The sequence below is a fragment of the Prunus avium genome, chromosome 6, assembly GCF_965620075.1.
Source record: "Prunus avium chromosome 6, drPruAviu1.hap1.1, whole genome shotgun sequence".
Classification (NCBI taxonomy): domain Eukaryota; kingdom Viridiplantae; phylum Streptophyta; class Magnoliopsida; order Rosales; family Rosaceae; genus Prunus; species Prunus avium.
The window spans coordinates 15,311,578-15,325,269 of record NC_142289.1 but is presented as its reverse complement, the minus strand read 5'-3'; the positions used below and the strand labels follow the sequence as shown (position 1 = coordinate 15,325,269).

The following is a 13,692-nucleotide window of genomic DNA, read 5'->3' as shown; positions in this document are numbered from 1 at the left end:
TTAATGGAAGTTGATGGTAGGGGCAAAAGTGATGTACAAAGAGTAACCTTAAGGACCAATGATGTCAAAAAAAAGTTTAAGAATGAAATATGATAATTTTGCAGGACTATTTGTGATTAAAAAGAGCCTTGAATAAACTATAATAATTGAGGTCACATTATGGAATTATAGTTAGTACATTATAAAACCGAAACACTTTTTTCCTCCACCCCTAACCCGTTTTCCAATGTTAATTGGATTGGACTGTAAAGTCCCCAATCTAAAATGGATTAAATGCGGAATTGCTAAATATTAGCATTTTCGAATCGACTGCAACTGACAGGCTCCGTTTTGAGCTAGTAGCACCAACATTTCAAACTACGAACATGAAGCTTAATGCAAAAAACAAAACAAAACACAAAAACTTGAAGCTTAATTTGTTTATCAAAAAAAATTTACATTTTAAACAAAATAGAAAAAAACTGTTCAAGTGCCGATAAATATGCCTCTTAGTTTATCTAAATGCTAATTTAATCCTGCTTTGAGTCTTCAGGAAGTGTTGGTCGCCTCTGAGAAAGAAACCGCTTTGTACGCTCGAGGACACCAAAAAAAATCGATCCACCTATGCCTATCCACAAAACTCTTGGCCCAATGCCCTGAGGTAAATACAAAAATAAACAGCATAAGTCAATAACCAACTAATATGATCATATCATGACCCATGCTTCTCAATACTTACCTTCAAAAGAGCAGGAGGTCCTTCTTCCCTCACAATAGTTTGAACACAATCAATGATTCCTTTGTACTGGTTTGCAGATCCCTTAGAACAAGCAAGCAAATAAACCACATAACTGTTAAACTACGGTGCATACGTACACATGGTACATAATATGGTATGAGTTTCTTTTTTCATAATTAAAGCCCCTCAAATGTATGCCTGACAAAATTTTCAGGCTCTGCGATGGGGAACAGATTTGTACAAACATCAAGAGGAGAAGAATAACAGGAAGCAGGATAGCGGATTGCTGTTACCTGAACCATTAGCCTGGTTTTAATCACATCAAGAGGAGTGGTTGCAGCTCCAGTTAGTGCGCCTACAAGAGTGTGACAATCAATGTATGAGATTTCATATGACCAACAGAGAGTATGACGAGTTTAATTTGTAAAACCCAAGGGAGAATGAGGTGCCATCTATAGGTGTCCCAAAATTACACAGAATGAGGTTGTTTCTGTTCATGATAACAGAGAAAGAACAACATTCCTCCATGAATGAAGTCAAGGCTGCTCATCCCCAAAAGCAAAAAATAATAATAAACATAAAAAGAATACGTAGTATGTCAAAATGAAAACTGAAAGTGAGGAGACAAATTAACCATATTTGGGATCATATGCAGCTGAATGGAAATTGAAGAGTCAAAAGCTGTATACCAGCAAAAGCTCCAATTATAGCATTCTCAGGATCGTTGAGCTCTCTTTTTGCCTGACAAAAAGAAAACAGATAAAAAAACTGATAACAGATGACAAAACAAAGAAATTGAAAATACAGACATAAAATATTCATACACATATACAGACAGTGACACACTCGGTGCACACATATGTCAAAGAACGACTGCCTCATAATCATGGATTATTGCTCATGGTAGGGCTAATACTTAGGATCTGGTTCAGAGAAGAAGAACGACCTAACAATTATCCTTCTTCCCATTGGTGCATTATGCCTAAAGAAAGAAAAAGAATCAGATTTTGGGTCCTGTATATGGAAAGAAAAAGAAGCATTCTTTACCGTTATAAAAGGGAGGCAGTCGAGCCTTTGTGTGTGATAGAATCAGATTTTGGTCTTCTGAGTTTAAAGGCATTCCACTTTTCTCTATTTATGCATAATTGGAGAGCTGTAGTAGTTCAATGGGGGACAGATTTCTAGTTATAATATATTTATTGTTTTTTAATTGATAGTGTCAATATTCAAAATGGTGAACATGGTTACACAAATCCTCACTATTGAAATTTGAAACATCACCATCATCTTATGAAGTCAAGGCATTAAATGGAAAACGTTAGAAAGCATTCATTAATTCCATCAATTGCTCACTCTAGTCTGCAAGCATAATATGAGAGATGGTGAGAAGCTTACCGCCGCTTTGTAACCTAGCCGAAGCTGCTCGTATAGGCAAAATTGAATTGCATCAAATGGCAAATCTCTCAATAAGAACGATCCGTATCCCTACTATATCAAAAATGATGGTGAAAGTTAATAAATTGAAACTAACTTTAGAAGTGCAATAAAAATTGTCATCGAGGTTGCATTTCCTAATAGGAAATTGAAGACATTACAGAGAGAGAATACAAAGCACAAAAACAAGATGGACAAGAAGTCCGTCTGAACTAAGCCACCTAAAGAACGCAAACATGGTCACACTAAAATGAATCCAGGTTGCAAATAAATGTCGCATCTATCATACTAACAGAAACAGACAACAAAACAGAAACAGAAACCCTCTCATAAAGGAAGCCATTTAATTCAACCCTTTGACTAAAGACCAAGTTAAGGAACTTGAAATCCATTTTCTAGAAAAATGGAGACTTGATTTGTCCCTGGGTGGGAATACACACCGCATAGAATCCTTTGAAACCCTCTTTAGAAGCAATAAGGCGGACAGCATCAGAGGCTGATGTAAACTGCCCAGTTTGCATCCTTTGCTTAACAACCTGAGAAATATTGAAGAGAAATAAGGTCAACTAAAGCAAATATTAAACATGGAAGTGCACAAGTAAATTACTCTACCTCTGTCGGAACACGAACGAGTGAAGCAGCAACGCCTCCAAAAGCCCCTGCTGTCTACATAAAGTTTTAAAAAATAAAAATAAAAAGGGATTTCGATCAACCAACCAAATAGGTACAAAGGATTATTGGACCATATCATCAAGGACAAGATATATTCTAAATAAATATTTTGATAGCTGATTCCATAGAATATGTAGATCACAAGCACACCATGTAATGTAAAGTATACTAGACTATTGATAGAAGGCATGCATCAAGACAAAACGAACAGACAGTTCTCTTACAAAATGTGCTAAAGCACTTAGATTTTCAGGAAACATCTTCAACAATTTCTGCTTCGTAGGTTCATAGACTCCAACAAAAATTGCAGAAGCCCTGTACACAAGTAAATAATTATCAATCACAAATTACATTGCTCAAACATATTCAAATAAATAACTTATAGGGTGATCCAGAATACATGATGAGCTTATATAACTATAGCCAAGTAAAAGTAGAATCCCAGCAGCTGAAATTTTGGATTGGAGGGTAGGGCCAGAGAGGATGATCGCACATATCTTAAAATGCAAACATCCGCATATATAGAAGGAACTAATTTAGAAAAATATCTCCATCAGTCCAATTTAGATTTCCCAATCCATAAAGTTTATTTGGGTCAAAACCCACAACATTAATACTAAATAGAATTTACTAAAATAAGTGCATGAAAAATGAAAGGAAGAGAAAAAAAAAATTGTGATATTGAAAGCATGCTGCAATAGCTTGTGTAAATTGGCATGGTAAGCCAAAATTTGGAACTCAACTTAATCCAGAAAAATATGACAACAAACGATTATAGCCCCATATATTGACAATACCTAGACCAGTAGATATGTGTTCATGAAAGTCCCAAACAATCATAAACTAATAAAATTATCTGAAACATTAATTGCTCTCCACTACCCATGTTCATGGCATACAAATGGAGCCATTACAATAAACATGCACGATTCCAATTGATGTTAAATCACTTAACCCCATATTCAGAGGGTACTTACGGTAAGACACCAGCGAGATTTCCAGCTAACCCAGAATAAAGGCCCTTCAAGACTATTTTCCCTCCACCACGAGCAGCCTGTCCCAAAGTTCAACAGTATTCATAAATAACTTGATCGACAAAACAAAGATGAAAAGTATACAAAGAAGCTAGTACAGGATGCACCCTTCATGGGCTTCTAGACAGACAACTTCTGCAACATGCAGATACTAAACAAATGCGAACAAGGATAAATAAATAAAACAACTGAGTGCTCAAGACCTAAAAACTGGATACCAGAATAAACTAACAAGAAATCTAGTAAATGATTTCCTGAGCTATTGTAGCTGCTTCTATCAAATAAGAAGATTAACCATAATCAACAGGCCAGAGAACCAGAGGTGCAAACACATCAAATTTTAAACACATGAATAAACTAGAACGCATTTGCATAGTTAACCTGCCTGCAGTCTTGTCTTTATAGTATCAATGGGGTATAGAGCTGTTTCAACAACAACACCAGCTGTACCTCCTGCTATAACACCCTCTGCAAAATCCATCCATATGAGTTAAAGCAGGAATGCAGTATTTAATGATCATGGGCCAAACATAATCCAAGAGATAGATGATATTGCTCTCGCCCCTGGCTCCATCTAACCAAAAGCTTGTAACAAAGCCTATAAGCTCTATTACACATTTTTGTAAGTAAAATATACATGATAAAGCTAAAGGGAGTATTGCACATCCAATGATGATTTGAGAGAGAGAGAGAGAGAGAGAGAGAGAGAGAGAGAGAGAGAGAATAACCTACTTTCAAAACTTATCTTTACTCTACATTAAATCTTCAAAGATTAGCAGTCCCTCAATGCATTCATCAACTCAAAGAACTGGACTTAATTATGATGCTTAATGAACAGCAGCCTAGAATTTAATAAACAAGTAACTTCCACATTAATCAATATCTTCAATTGTAACTATTAAACGTACCAAATAAAGTGCGTAAGAAATCAAATGGCTTATCTTCATGCAAGCTGACTGATGCAAAAGACTTCCGTGTTCCTATAGGAGCATACTGCGTTTTCTTGCTATATTCATCTGCAAAACCATATCCTTTATTTTATTTTATTTTATTTTAATAAAAAGCAGTAACATACAAATATAAAATTCCAAGGCAACATAAATAAAATTATGCATCATCAAGACAAAGAGCCTAGGTAGATTATTGTCTAAACTTCTGGAGAACTTATACACAATTGAGAAAATTGATTTATGAAATGTGATGCTCAATCCATGTTGACTTGAAAAGAGGTTACAGAAACTGTTTTATAGGAGTTCCTAATTATAATTTTCAGAGAAATTTTTAAAAAAAGGCTACTTCCTACTGAAAAAAAATGGACTTTACAAATCCAATATTAGAGGGCTCTAAACGTTTCCAACTTACAAAATAAACCTCTAAGTAATTTATTTCACACGTAGTGAGTAGTAAAGCTTAAACATTCAACAATGTCAAGAAGATATCACACCCAGAAATGGGTAACATCAACCGTAAATACAAGTGCAAATTGGGGTCTTCGTAGAAACACCACAATTTATCTCAAGCTATGTATTGTTGAATAACGTGTTGCTTCACAAATACTGATGGTACGAGTGATAAGATATATTTGTATATATTGTTCATATATAAGCAGAACTTGAGAAAATTGTTTACCTGATGAAGTTCCCGAACAGCTTTTTGAATCCACTGCTAGCGTCAGAGGACCCATTGACGTCCAATACCTTGCCCAAACCAACCAATCAATCACACAATTACTCAAATTGCGAACAATATTGAGCACCAAAATTAAAAATTCAAGAAAAACAGTTCATATATTCAAAAGAAACAAAGCTCTCTTTTTTTTTTTTTTCTACCCAAATTATCATTGTATAGACATTGATGAAAGGAAGAAGAGATAGGGAGAGTAGAGTACGAATGAGCAGAGCCGTAGTTGTGTTCTTCTGGTTAGAAGTGGGTAAGGGAGGGAAAAAAATAACAGCCGGTATCTTATGCGGAGTGCCAATTTACAGAGTGGGAATACAGGCCGTTCGATGTAATTAAGGGCTGAGATTTAATTTTCTAAGCACAGCTGTATTTCTAGGGCGCTTCTAATACAAGCGATAACCACTCTAATTTTCCAAGCACAGATGTACTGGGACGGGCTGGCTACTCTAGTCAATTGACCTAATTTACATTTGCTCATCTATTCAACCCAATATTAATTGACCTAATCCACATTTGTTCTTCTCGCCAACAACATATTACTTTAAAGGGTATATTAGTAATTTGTGTCATGAAATTTGTACTTAACTTTCGATTTATTCTCCATCATTTTTATAAAAAAAATTAAGGATATGAACTCTCTTTTTTTTCGCCAATTTCTCCCTTACCATCTAAATCCTCGACATTTCACCCAATTTTCAATTAAATCATTTTTTTTTTTTTTTTTTTTTTAAACCACTAAACCAAACCTATCGCCATTCCCCTCCCCCAGCAACCCTATCGCTAACCCCCCTCCCCCAACTATATCTCCTTCAGCAACCCCATCAACCCTAGATCAACACATCATCTTGAGGGAAGACAGTAGCGGACTGTTCAAGCTCTCCCAAATCAGTAAAACGCGTTTGGTTTCGGTTAGTGTCGTCTCCTCTGTTTTTGCACAGCACAGATTCACAGAAACAGAGGCGCTGGGTTATTATTTGGTGATAAACATAAATGTTAAGACTTTTTTTTCTGTGCACACAACCCATTTCTTATGAACTCTATTAACAACCAAAAACCCATAACTTGAACAGAGACCCAGAAACCAAAAACACAACCAATTAGCAGAGGCAGAGAGAGAGAGAGAGAGAGAGAGAGAGGGAAGAGTGGGAATACAATTCTGGGTTTGTTTGAAGCTGCTTGGAAGCTCCGCATTTTTCTATTATCACTATTATTTCAGTTTTTATTTTATGACTATTATTTTATTTTTCATTCCTTATTTATTTTTAATGTATAAAATGACTATTTTACCCTCATATTTAATTTTCTATTAAAACGTTTATATCCTTAATTTTCTATTAAAACTAGACGGTATGGGTGAAATTTGCGAAAAAAAAAAGTTTATATCCTTATTTTTAACTTTCTCCTACTTTGACTCCACCTAATATCACACCAAATCTGTGCACACTAATTCAGTGCACACACATCCTTCATGTATTGGGGCTCGCTATTATTTTTAAAAAAATTGGAATATACCTTGATTTTGAATTATTTTTTCTGGGTTTACATTACGTGGGTTTTGGTTTTCCATGCGTGAGAGAGAGAGTCGTTTTGATCTTTGTGAATTTTTATGCATGGTAGCATCTTGCCCACGGTTAAAGAAACGTATAAAAGAGAGGTGGCGACGACTGCAACCATGGTCAGGGTACTATCATGCATTAAAAGCTTTACTTTCCATTGGTGTTCATCCATTCGCAAAAATCAATATGCCTTCCTGACTCGCATAAACCACGCCATCTGACGACTAATGTTCTTGCATCTCAGCACTATCCTTGGCTTTGAGGTTTTTTCTTATAATTTCAAAGATGTTGTATTAGGATTCTAGGATAGTGTGTGGCACATTTGGTATGTTTTGAATAGATATGAGTTAATTGTGAATCTTGTTTACACCCAAATTAAACAGCCAATAAGGACAAGACACGTGGAGGAAACTGGGCTTGATCAGAGGCACCCTCGGTACCCTACCTACCGATCTCTCCATTAGGGCAACGCCCTCTCCTGGGACACGTGGCGCGCTCCCAAGCGACGCCCAGTCCCACATCGAAATAATCAACAAAATGCACACCTCCCAAGAGCTATAAAAGGAGGCCAACTATCCCAAAATAGAGGTAATCAGAACTTACGGCATACAAGCCTATTGATCTGTCAGTTGAACTTTCTTTTCCCGAACTTACTTAAGCATCGGAGAGCCTTCGGCCGGTACCACACCGGTGCCCCAGGTCTTACCGTGCGTTTACTCATATTGCAGATTACGCAGGCTACCGAGGCATCAAGGGTACCGAAGGCATCAGATTACTAAGTTGACCCTCTAAGTCAGAGAACCACTTTTTGGCGTCAACAGTTTGGCGCCGTCTGTGGGAAAACGATAAAATCAACCCTTTATCCCGAACATATGGGGACCACTGAAAAAACTACGTTCGTACCGCGAGAGGGGATGCCGTCCGGCATGCCAAGCGGGGTAAGCCCTGCGCCAGCCCCCTACACACCGGCAACAAATCCCCCTGCGATCCAAGCTGCCGAGAACGCGGAGCTTTTAGCACAAGTCGTGTCCCTTCGGCAGGACATGGCTAGGATGCAAGAACACAACAATCTTCTCTCGACCAGAGTGGAAGAAACGCAACTGCTGTTGAACCAGCAGCAAACGCAGAACATGCCGACAGATCGATCGTCCGAAAGCCTACAGACTCCTCGTCGGCAGAAGAAGGGCAAGAAGGTGGCAAAGGCAACGCCTGCGCCGTCTAAACAATTGGTGGTCCCGGCACCCAAAAATAAGCCCCATGTACCGAAGAAGGTCTATTCCGATTGCCGACACAGGCTGCTGGAACGAGAAGTCGAACGACGGTCCGAACGGCAAGAATCGCCGATCAGGATCAACGCCCGCTTGGACGATCCTCGACTGAAGAACATGGGGAGGAAGTCTCCGATACGAAGGATACCGGTCCTGGAGTCCACGGCAGAGTCTGACCACGAGTACACTCCTTCCGCCAACCGGTCATCTTCCTACCGTTCGGCAACCCCGACGAAGTTCTCGGAGGTCAATCCTGCTAGATCCCAGCAGCGATCGGCACACCAGATTGCAGAGGAGATACCGGACAGGGACCCTGTCATTCGCCTCCTCCTTCAAAGGGTACAGAAGATGGAGGACGATCGGACTCGTTCACAGGAGCCAGACTGGGGAAGGCTTCGGCCAGGACCCTTCACCGAGCGCATAAGGCACTCACGGCAGGATAGGGATGTGCAGCCCCTCCGCATAACCCCCTACACAGGGGTGGAGGATCCACTGACGCACCTTCATTCTTTTCAATCGGCAGTAGGGTGCCGAGGGCTGAGCGACGAAGGCCTTTGCCTTCTGTTCCCTTCCTCACTCACAGAAGCAGCTCTGAATTGGTTCTACCGTTTGGAACCGGGGACGGTCGACTCCTTCGACGAGCTAAAGCAAATCTTCCTGAACCACTTCATGATTCAGACAGACAGACTGTACTCTGCCGATGATCTATATACCATCCGGCAGAGGGATGACGAACCATTGCGCGAGTATGCCGCACGATTCAGCCACGAGTACTCGAGATGTCCGGATACCGATGACAGGGCAGCCTACGGCGCCTTCAAGAGTGGCCTACGGTCCTCACACTTTCGGTATCTGGTACACAGCAGCAATTGGCGTACGTATGATGAACTCATGAAGCAAGCGGCAATCCACGCCAAGGCTGAATACTTCAACTCGAGGGCCGAGCCCACGGCTCGGCAGAGCGAACCCGTGCAGCGTCCCTCCACGGCACAGGCATCGCCGTACGCACCACCAACCCAGACTGCTGCGTACTCTGAAAGTCACAAACGCAAAGATGCTGGAAGCTCCCAAAAGGGGCATTCCAAGAAAAACAAGAGCAGGTACGGCAGGGAAAACTACCGAGCCCCACTAACGGCACATAACCAAGGGACGGAGGTGTTCACCCTGCTCAACACCTCCTACAAAGCAGTACTGATGAACGAGAACGAGATAATCCCGAAGCCAGCCTTCCGAAAGCCCAGTCGGCAAGACGGCAGGGATACAGGGAAATTCTGCCGATACCACCAGCAGAACAGCCACAATACCGAGGACTGCATAAGCCTGCGAAAAATCGTTGAACGGTTAATTCGGGAAGGCAAACTGGACCAATACGTCGCCAGGCCTCAGCAGGCGCCAGTCCCGAACGCTAATCGGCAGATCAACATGATCAGCACGATCAGCGGAGGCCTAACCCTAGCCGGAGCATCCAACCGTTCGATAAAGCAGTATGTCAGGGCGGCGCAGTACCCCCAAGTCCTCGGAATTGAAAGCAGCCGGCATACAAAGATGCCGAAGGTCAGGTGGGAACCCATCACCTTCTCCGAAGAAGAAGAGGAAGGGATCATCTACCCACACAACGACCCTATGATCATCCGAGCCGACATTGCCGAGTTCGATGTCGGACGAATCCTAATCGACAATGGCAGTTCGGTAAACGTCATCTTCGCCGATGCATTCAAAGAACTCGGAATTGACGACAGCCAAGTCAATCGGCAACTCTCGCCTCTCCTTAGCTTTTCAGGAGACCTGGTCCAGCCAATCGGTAGTATCAGCTTGCCAATCGCCTTCGGCACAGCACCACGAAGAACCATGGTCTACGACCAGTTCCTTGTGGTAGACTGTCCTACGGCGTACAACGTAATTGTCGGCCGAACGACGCTAACGGCAATAAAGGCCCATTTGTCCCCCCACATGCTACTCATGAAGTTCCCAACCTGCTACGGCACGGGGGCAATCAGGGGTGATCAATTGAGCGCTCGGAACTGCTACGCCACAGCGTTGAAATCGGCAGCTCCCCACAAGCAAAAGGAAACCTTCACGGTCGCAGACTTGCCGAACGGCAATGAACCAGTGGACGATCCAAGGGAGGAAACGCCCACTCCGGTGGCACAACCTGCCGAAGACCTGGAAACGGTGGCGCTGGACGAGAATCAACCGGACCGGTGTGTGAAAATCGGTACCATGCTGAACGCCACCCTCCGTGCCGAATTCATCCAGTTCCTTCGGCAGAACTCAAAAGTCTTTGCTTGGTCCTACAACGACATGCCAGGCATATCCCCTGACATCATCAGCCACAAACTGAGCATCTCGCCAGCATTCAAACCTATCAGGCAAAAGCGCCGATCCTATGATGCCGAACGGTATGAGGCCATGAAGAACGAAGTGGACAAACTCATGACCATTGGCTTCATACGGGAAGCCATATACCCGGAATGGCTGGCGAACTCAGTCATGGTTCGGAAGGCAAAGGGCGGATGGCGAATGTGCCAGGACTACACCGACCTCAATAAGGCCTGTCCAAAGGATAGCTTCCCGTTGCCACGCATCGATCAGCTGGTTGACGCCACTGCCGGTCATGAACTGCTCAGCTTCATGGACGCATACTCCGGGTACAACCAGATCTTCATGCACCCTGCCGATAGCGAACACACGGCGTTCATAACTGACAAAGGCCTGTATTGCTACAACGTCATGCCGTTCGGCTTGAAGAATGCGGGGGCAACCTATCAGAGACTGGTCAACCGAATCTTCGCTGAGTAGATCGGCAGCACCATGGAGGTCTACGTGGATGACATGCTAGTAAAGAGCCGAACGGCAGGGGAGCATCTAAAAAACCTATCGCTCATGTTCGGCATCTTGAAGGATTACCGAATGCGACTCAACCCGACGAAGTGCGCCTTCGGCGTATCTTCCGGAAGATTCCTCGGTTTCATGATCAGCCAGAGGGGTATTGAGGCAAACCCCGATAAAATCAAGGCAATAATCGACATGGAGGTGCCGAAGACACAAAAGGACATCCAGAGCCTTACCGGACGAGTGGCAGCCCTCACTCGCTTCATCTCCAAGGCTACAGACAAATGTGCACCGTTCTTCAAAGCCTTGAAAGGGGGCAAACACCATATAGAGTGGACTGCCGAATGCAACAAGGCGTTTCAAGACTTGAAGAACTATATGGGCCGAGCACCGCTACTGTCGAAACCCCTCCCTGGAGAAACGCTCTCTCTATATCTGTCGGTATCCAGCACTGCCGTCAGCTCAGTACTAATACGGATCCCAGAGAAGGCAGAGCTGCCGATCTTCTACGTCAGTAAGGCCCTTCAGGGGGCAGAGTCTTGGTACCCCCCACTCGAGCAGCTGGCTTTAGCTCTGGTCGTTTCTGCCCGGCGGTTAAGGCCCTATTTTCAGGCCCACACCATCATCGTTCTGACTAACCAGCCCCTTCGGCAAGTTTTTCAAAAACCAGAAACATCCGGAAGACTGGTGAAATGGGCGATCGAGCTAGGAGAATTCGACGTGCAGTTCAAACCTAGGACTGCCGAAAAGGGACAAGCCGTAGCAGACTTCATCGCTGAACTGACACCTTCGGAGACTTCAGAAACTGAGAAAACCCCTACACTGGAAGGCCTACCGAACGGTAGTCGTCTCGACCAGTCAACTCCTTTCTGGATCCTGCACGTTGACGGCTCGGCAAACCAACAAGGATGCGGAGCAGGTCTGGTACTCACCACTCCCGATAGAGCCAAAATTGAATACGCCATCAGGTTTGGCTTCCGAACGTCCAACAACGAAGCCGAATACGAGGCACTTTTGGCTGGCCTACGGCTCGCCAGAAGCATGGGGGCAATTCAGATCAGCATCTACAGCGACTCGCAGCTAATAGTGAACCAGGTGACTGCCGACTTCGCAGCTAAAGACGCATCCATGACGGCATACCTTACGGCAGCACACCAACTGCTAAACAAGTTCCAGGCGTACGAGATTCGGCAGATACCAAGGAACGAGAACAGTCATGCCGACGCCCTCGCCAGACTGGCTTTGGCAATCAACGACAAAGTGGGTCGAAAGATCCCCGTCGAGATACTGGCCCTTCCGAGCACCGCCACTGCCGAGATCTGTGCTGTAGAGTACAACGATACGTGGATGTCGCCTATTCATGCTTACCTAACGAACGGCGCCCTCCCTACAGATAAGGCCAAGGCCAGACAGCTGCGCTACCGATCGACGAGGTACATTGTCATCAACGACACCCTGTACAAACGTGGCTACTCGACCCCCTACATGAAATGCATCACCGAAGAGCAGGGCGAGTATGTCCTTCGGGAGATCCACAGTGGTGTCTGCGGCGATCACTCCGGTTCTAAATTCCTGGCCCACAAAGCCTTTCGGCAGGGCTACTATTGGCCATCCATGCACAGGGATGCAATCGCAATGGTAAAGAAGTGCGACAAATGCCAGAGGTTCGGTAACATCCCGCACTTACCTGCCGAACCACTCACGCCTATCTTAAGCCCATGGCCATTCGCCCAATGGGGACTCGACCTAATTGGACCAATGCCGCAAGGCAAAGGGCAGGTCAAATACGCGATCGTTGCCGTGGACTACTTCACAAAATGGGTTGAGGCCGAAGCCTTAGCCACCATAACGGCAGCTAGAGTTGAAGAGTTTGTCTGGACCAACATCTGTTGCCGCTTCGGCATTCCCTACGCCATGATCACTGATAACGGCAGACAGTTCGATTCGGCGCTCTTCAGGCAGTTCTGTACTCGCCTCAAAATCAACCTGTTCTTCGCCTCGCCAGCTCACCCTCAATCGAACGGCCAGGTTGAGGCCGTAAATAAGATCATCAAGAAACTCTTGAAACGGCAACTCAACAGTGCCAAGGGCGCTTGGCCGGAGAAGCTTCCCGAAGCTCTGTGGGCAATACGGACATCCTACCGAACCTCCACAGGGGAAACTCCCTTCAGCCTCGCATTCGGCTCGGAAGCCGTTGTCCCAGTTGAGATCGGTGAGTCTTCTTACCGAACGGAAAACTTCGAGCCGAAGGCTAACGAGGCAGCACTCGCGTTAAGCCTGGATTTAATCGAAGAATGAGGAACGGTAGCCAACCTTCGGAATGCAGCTTACAAACAGCGCGTCTCTCGGTACTACGACTCAAGGGTCAAACCGCGTTCCTTCAGAATTGGGGACTGGGTCATGCGCAAGGTTTCGCTTGCAACCAAAAACCCAACGGAAGGAACCCTCGGACCTTCTTGGGAAGGACCTTACGAAGTCATCGGCATCCTACGCTCCGG

At 44.0% G+C, this 13,692-nt stretch overlaps 2 protein-coding genes across 2 annotated transcripts; one reads left to right on the top strand and one right to left on the bottom strand.

Moving 5' to 3' along the window:
• Positions 1 to 391: 391 nt before the first annotated feature.
• On the bottom strand, positions 392 to 5,963 carry SAMC1 (S-adenosylmethionine carrier 1). The gene is made up of 13 exons (XM_088253998.1): positions 5,747 to 5,963; positions 5,488 to 5,555; positions 4,767 to 4,874; positions 4,244 to 4,326; positions 3,802 to 3,878; positions 3,049 to 3,139; positions 2,765 to 2,818; positions 2,593 to 2,688; positions 2,114 to 2,203; positions 1,408 to 1,459; positions 1,012 to 1,073; positions 719 to 799; positions 392 to 635 (listed from the first exon to the last, which is right to left on the bottom strand). Exons 2-13 carry the CDS (start codon positions 5,540 to 5,542, stop codon positions 510 to 512), a joined length of 975 nt encoding a protein of 324 aa, XP_088110124.1. The 5' UTR covers positions 5,543 to 5,555; positions 5,747 to 5,963; the 3' UTR covers positions 392 to 509.
• A 5,609-nt stretch (positions 5,964 to 11,572) lies between these two features.
• On the top strand, positions 11,573 to 13,492 carry LOC148293773 (uncharacterized). Its single transcript, XM_088254602.1, has one exon. It carries the CDS (start codon positions 11,573 to 11,575, stop codon positions 13,490 to 13,492), a length of 1,920 nt encoding a protein of 639 aa, XP_088110728.1.
• Positions 13,493 to 13,692: the final 200 nt, after the last annotated feature.

Bases quoted from the DNA above. Each gene is read 5' to 3' on its own strand.
- LOC148293773 (XM_088254602.1), top strand. From the start codon at position 11,573: ATGGGCCGAGCACCGCTACTGTCGAAACCCCTCCCTGGAGAAACGCTC.
- SAMC1 (XM_088253998.1), bottom strand. From the start codon at position 5,542: ATGGGTCCTCTGACGCTAGCAGTGGATTCAAAAAGCTGTTCGGGAACT. The intron at 4,327-4,766 runs GTACGTTTAATA...TGGATTTTGCAG, and splicing joins TTTCTTACGCACTTTATTTG to AGGGTGTTATAGCAGGAGGT. The intron at 3,140-3,801 runs GTAAGTACCCTC...ACTTGTGTACAG, and splicing joins AATCTCGCTGGTGTCTTACC to GGCTTCTGCAATTTTTGTTG.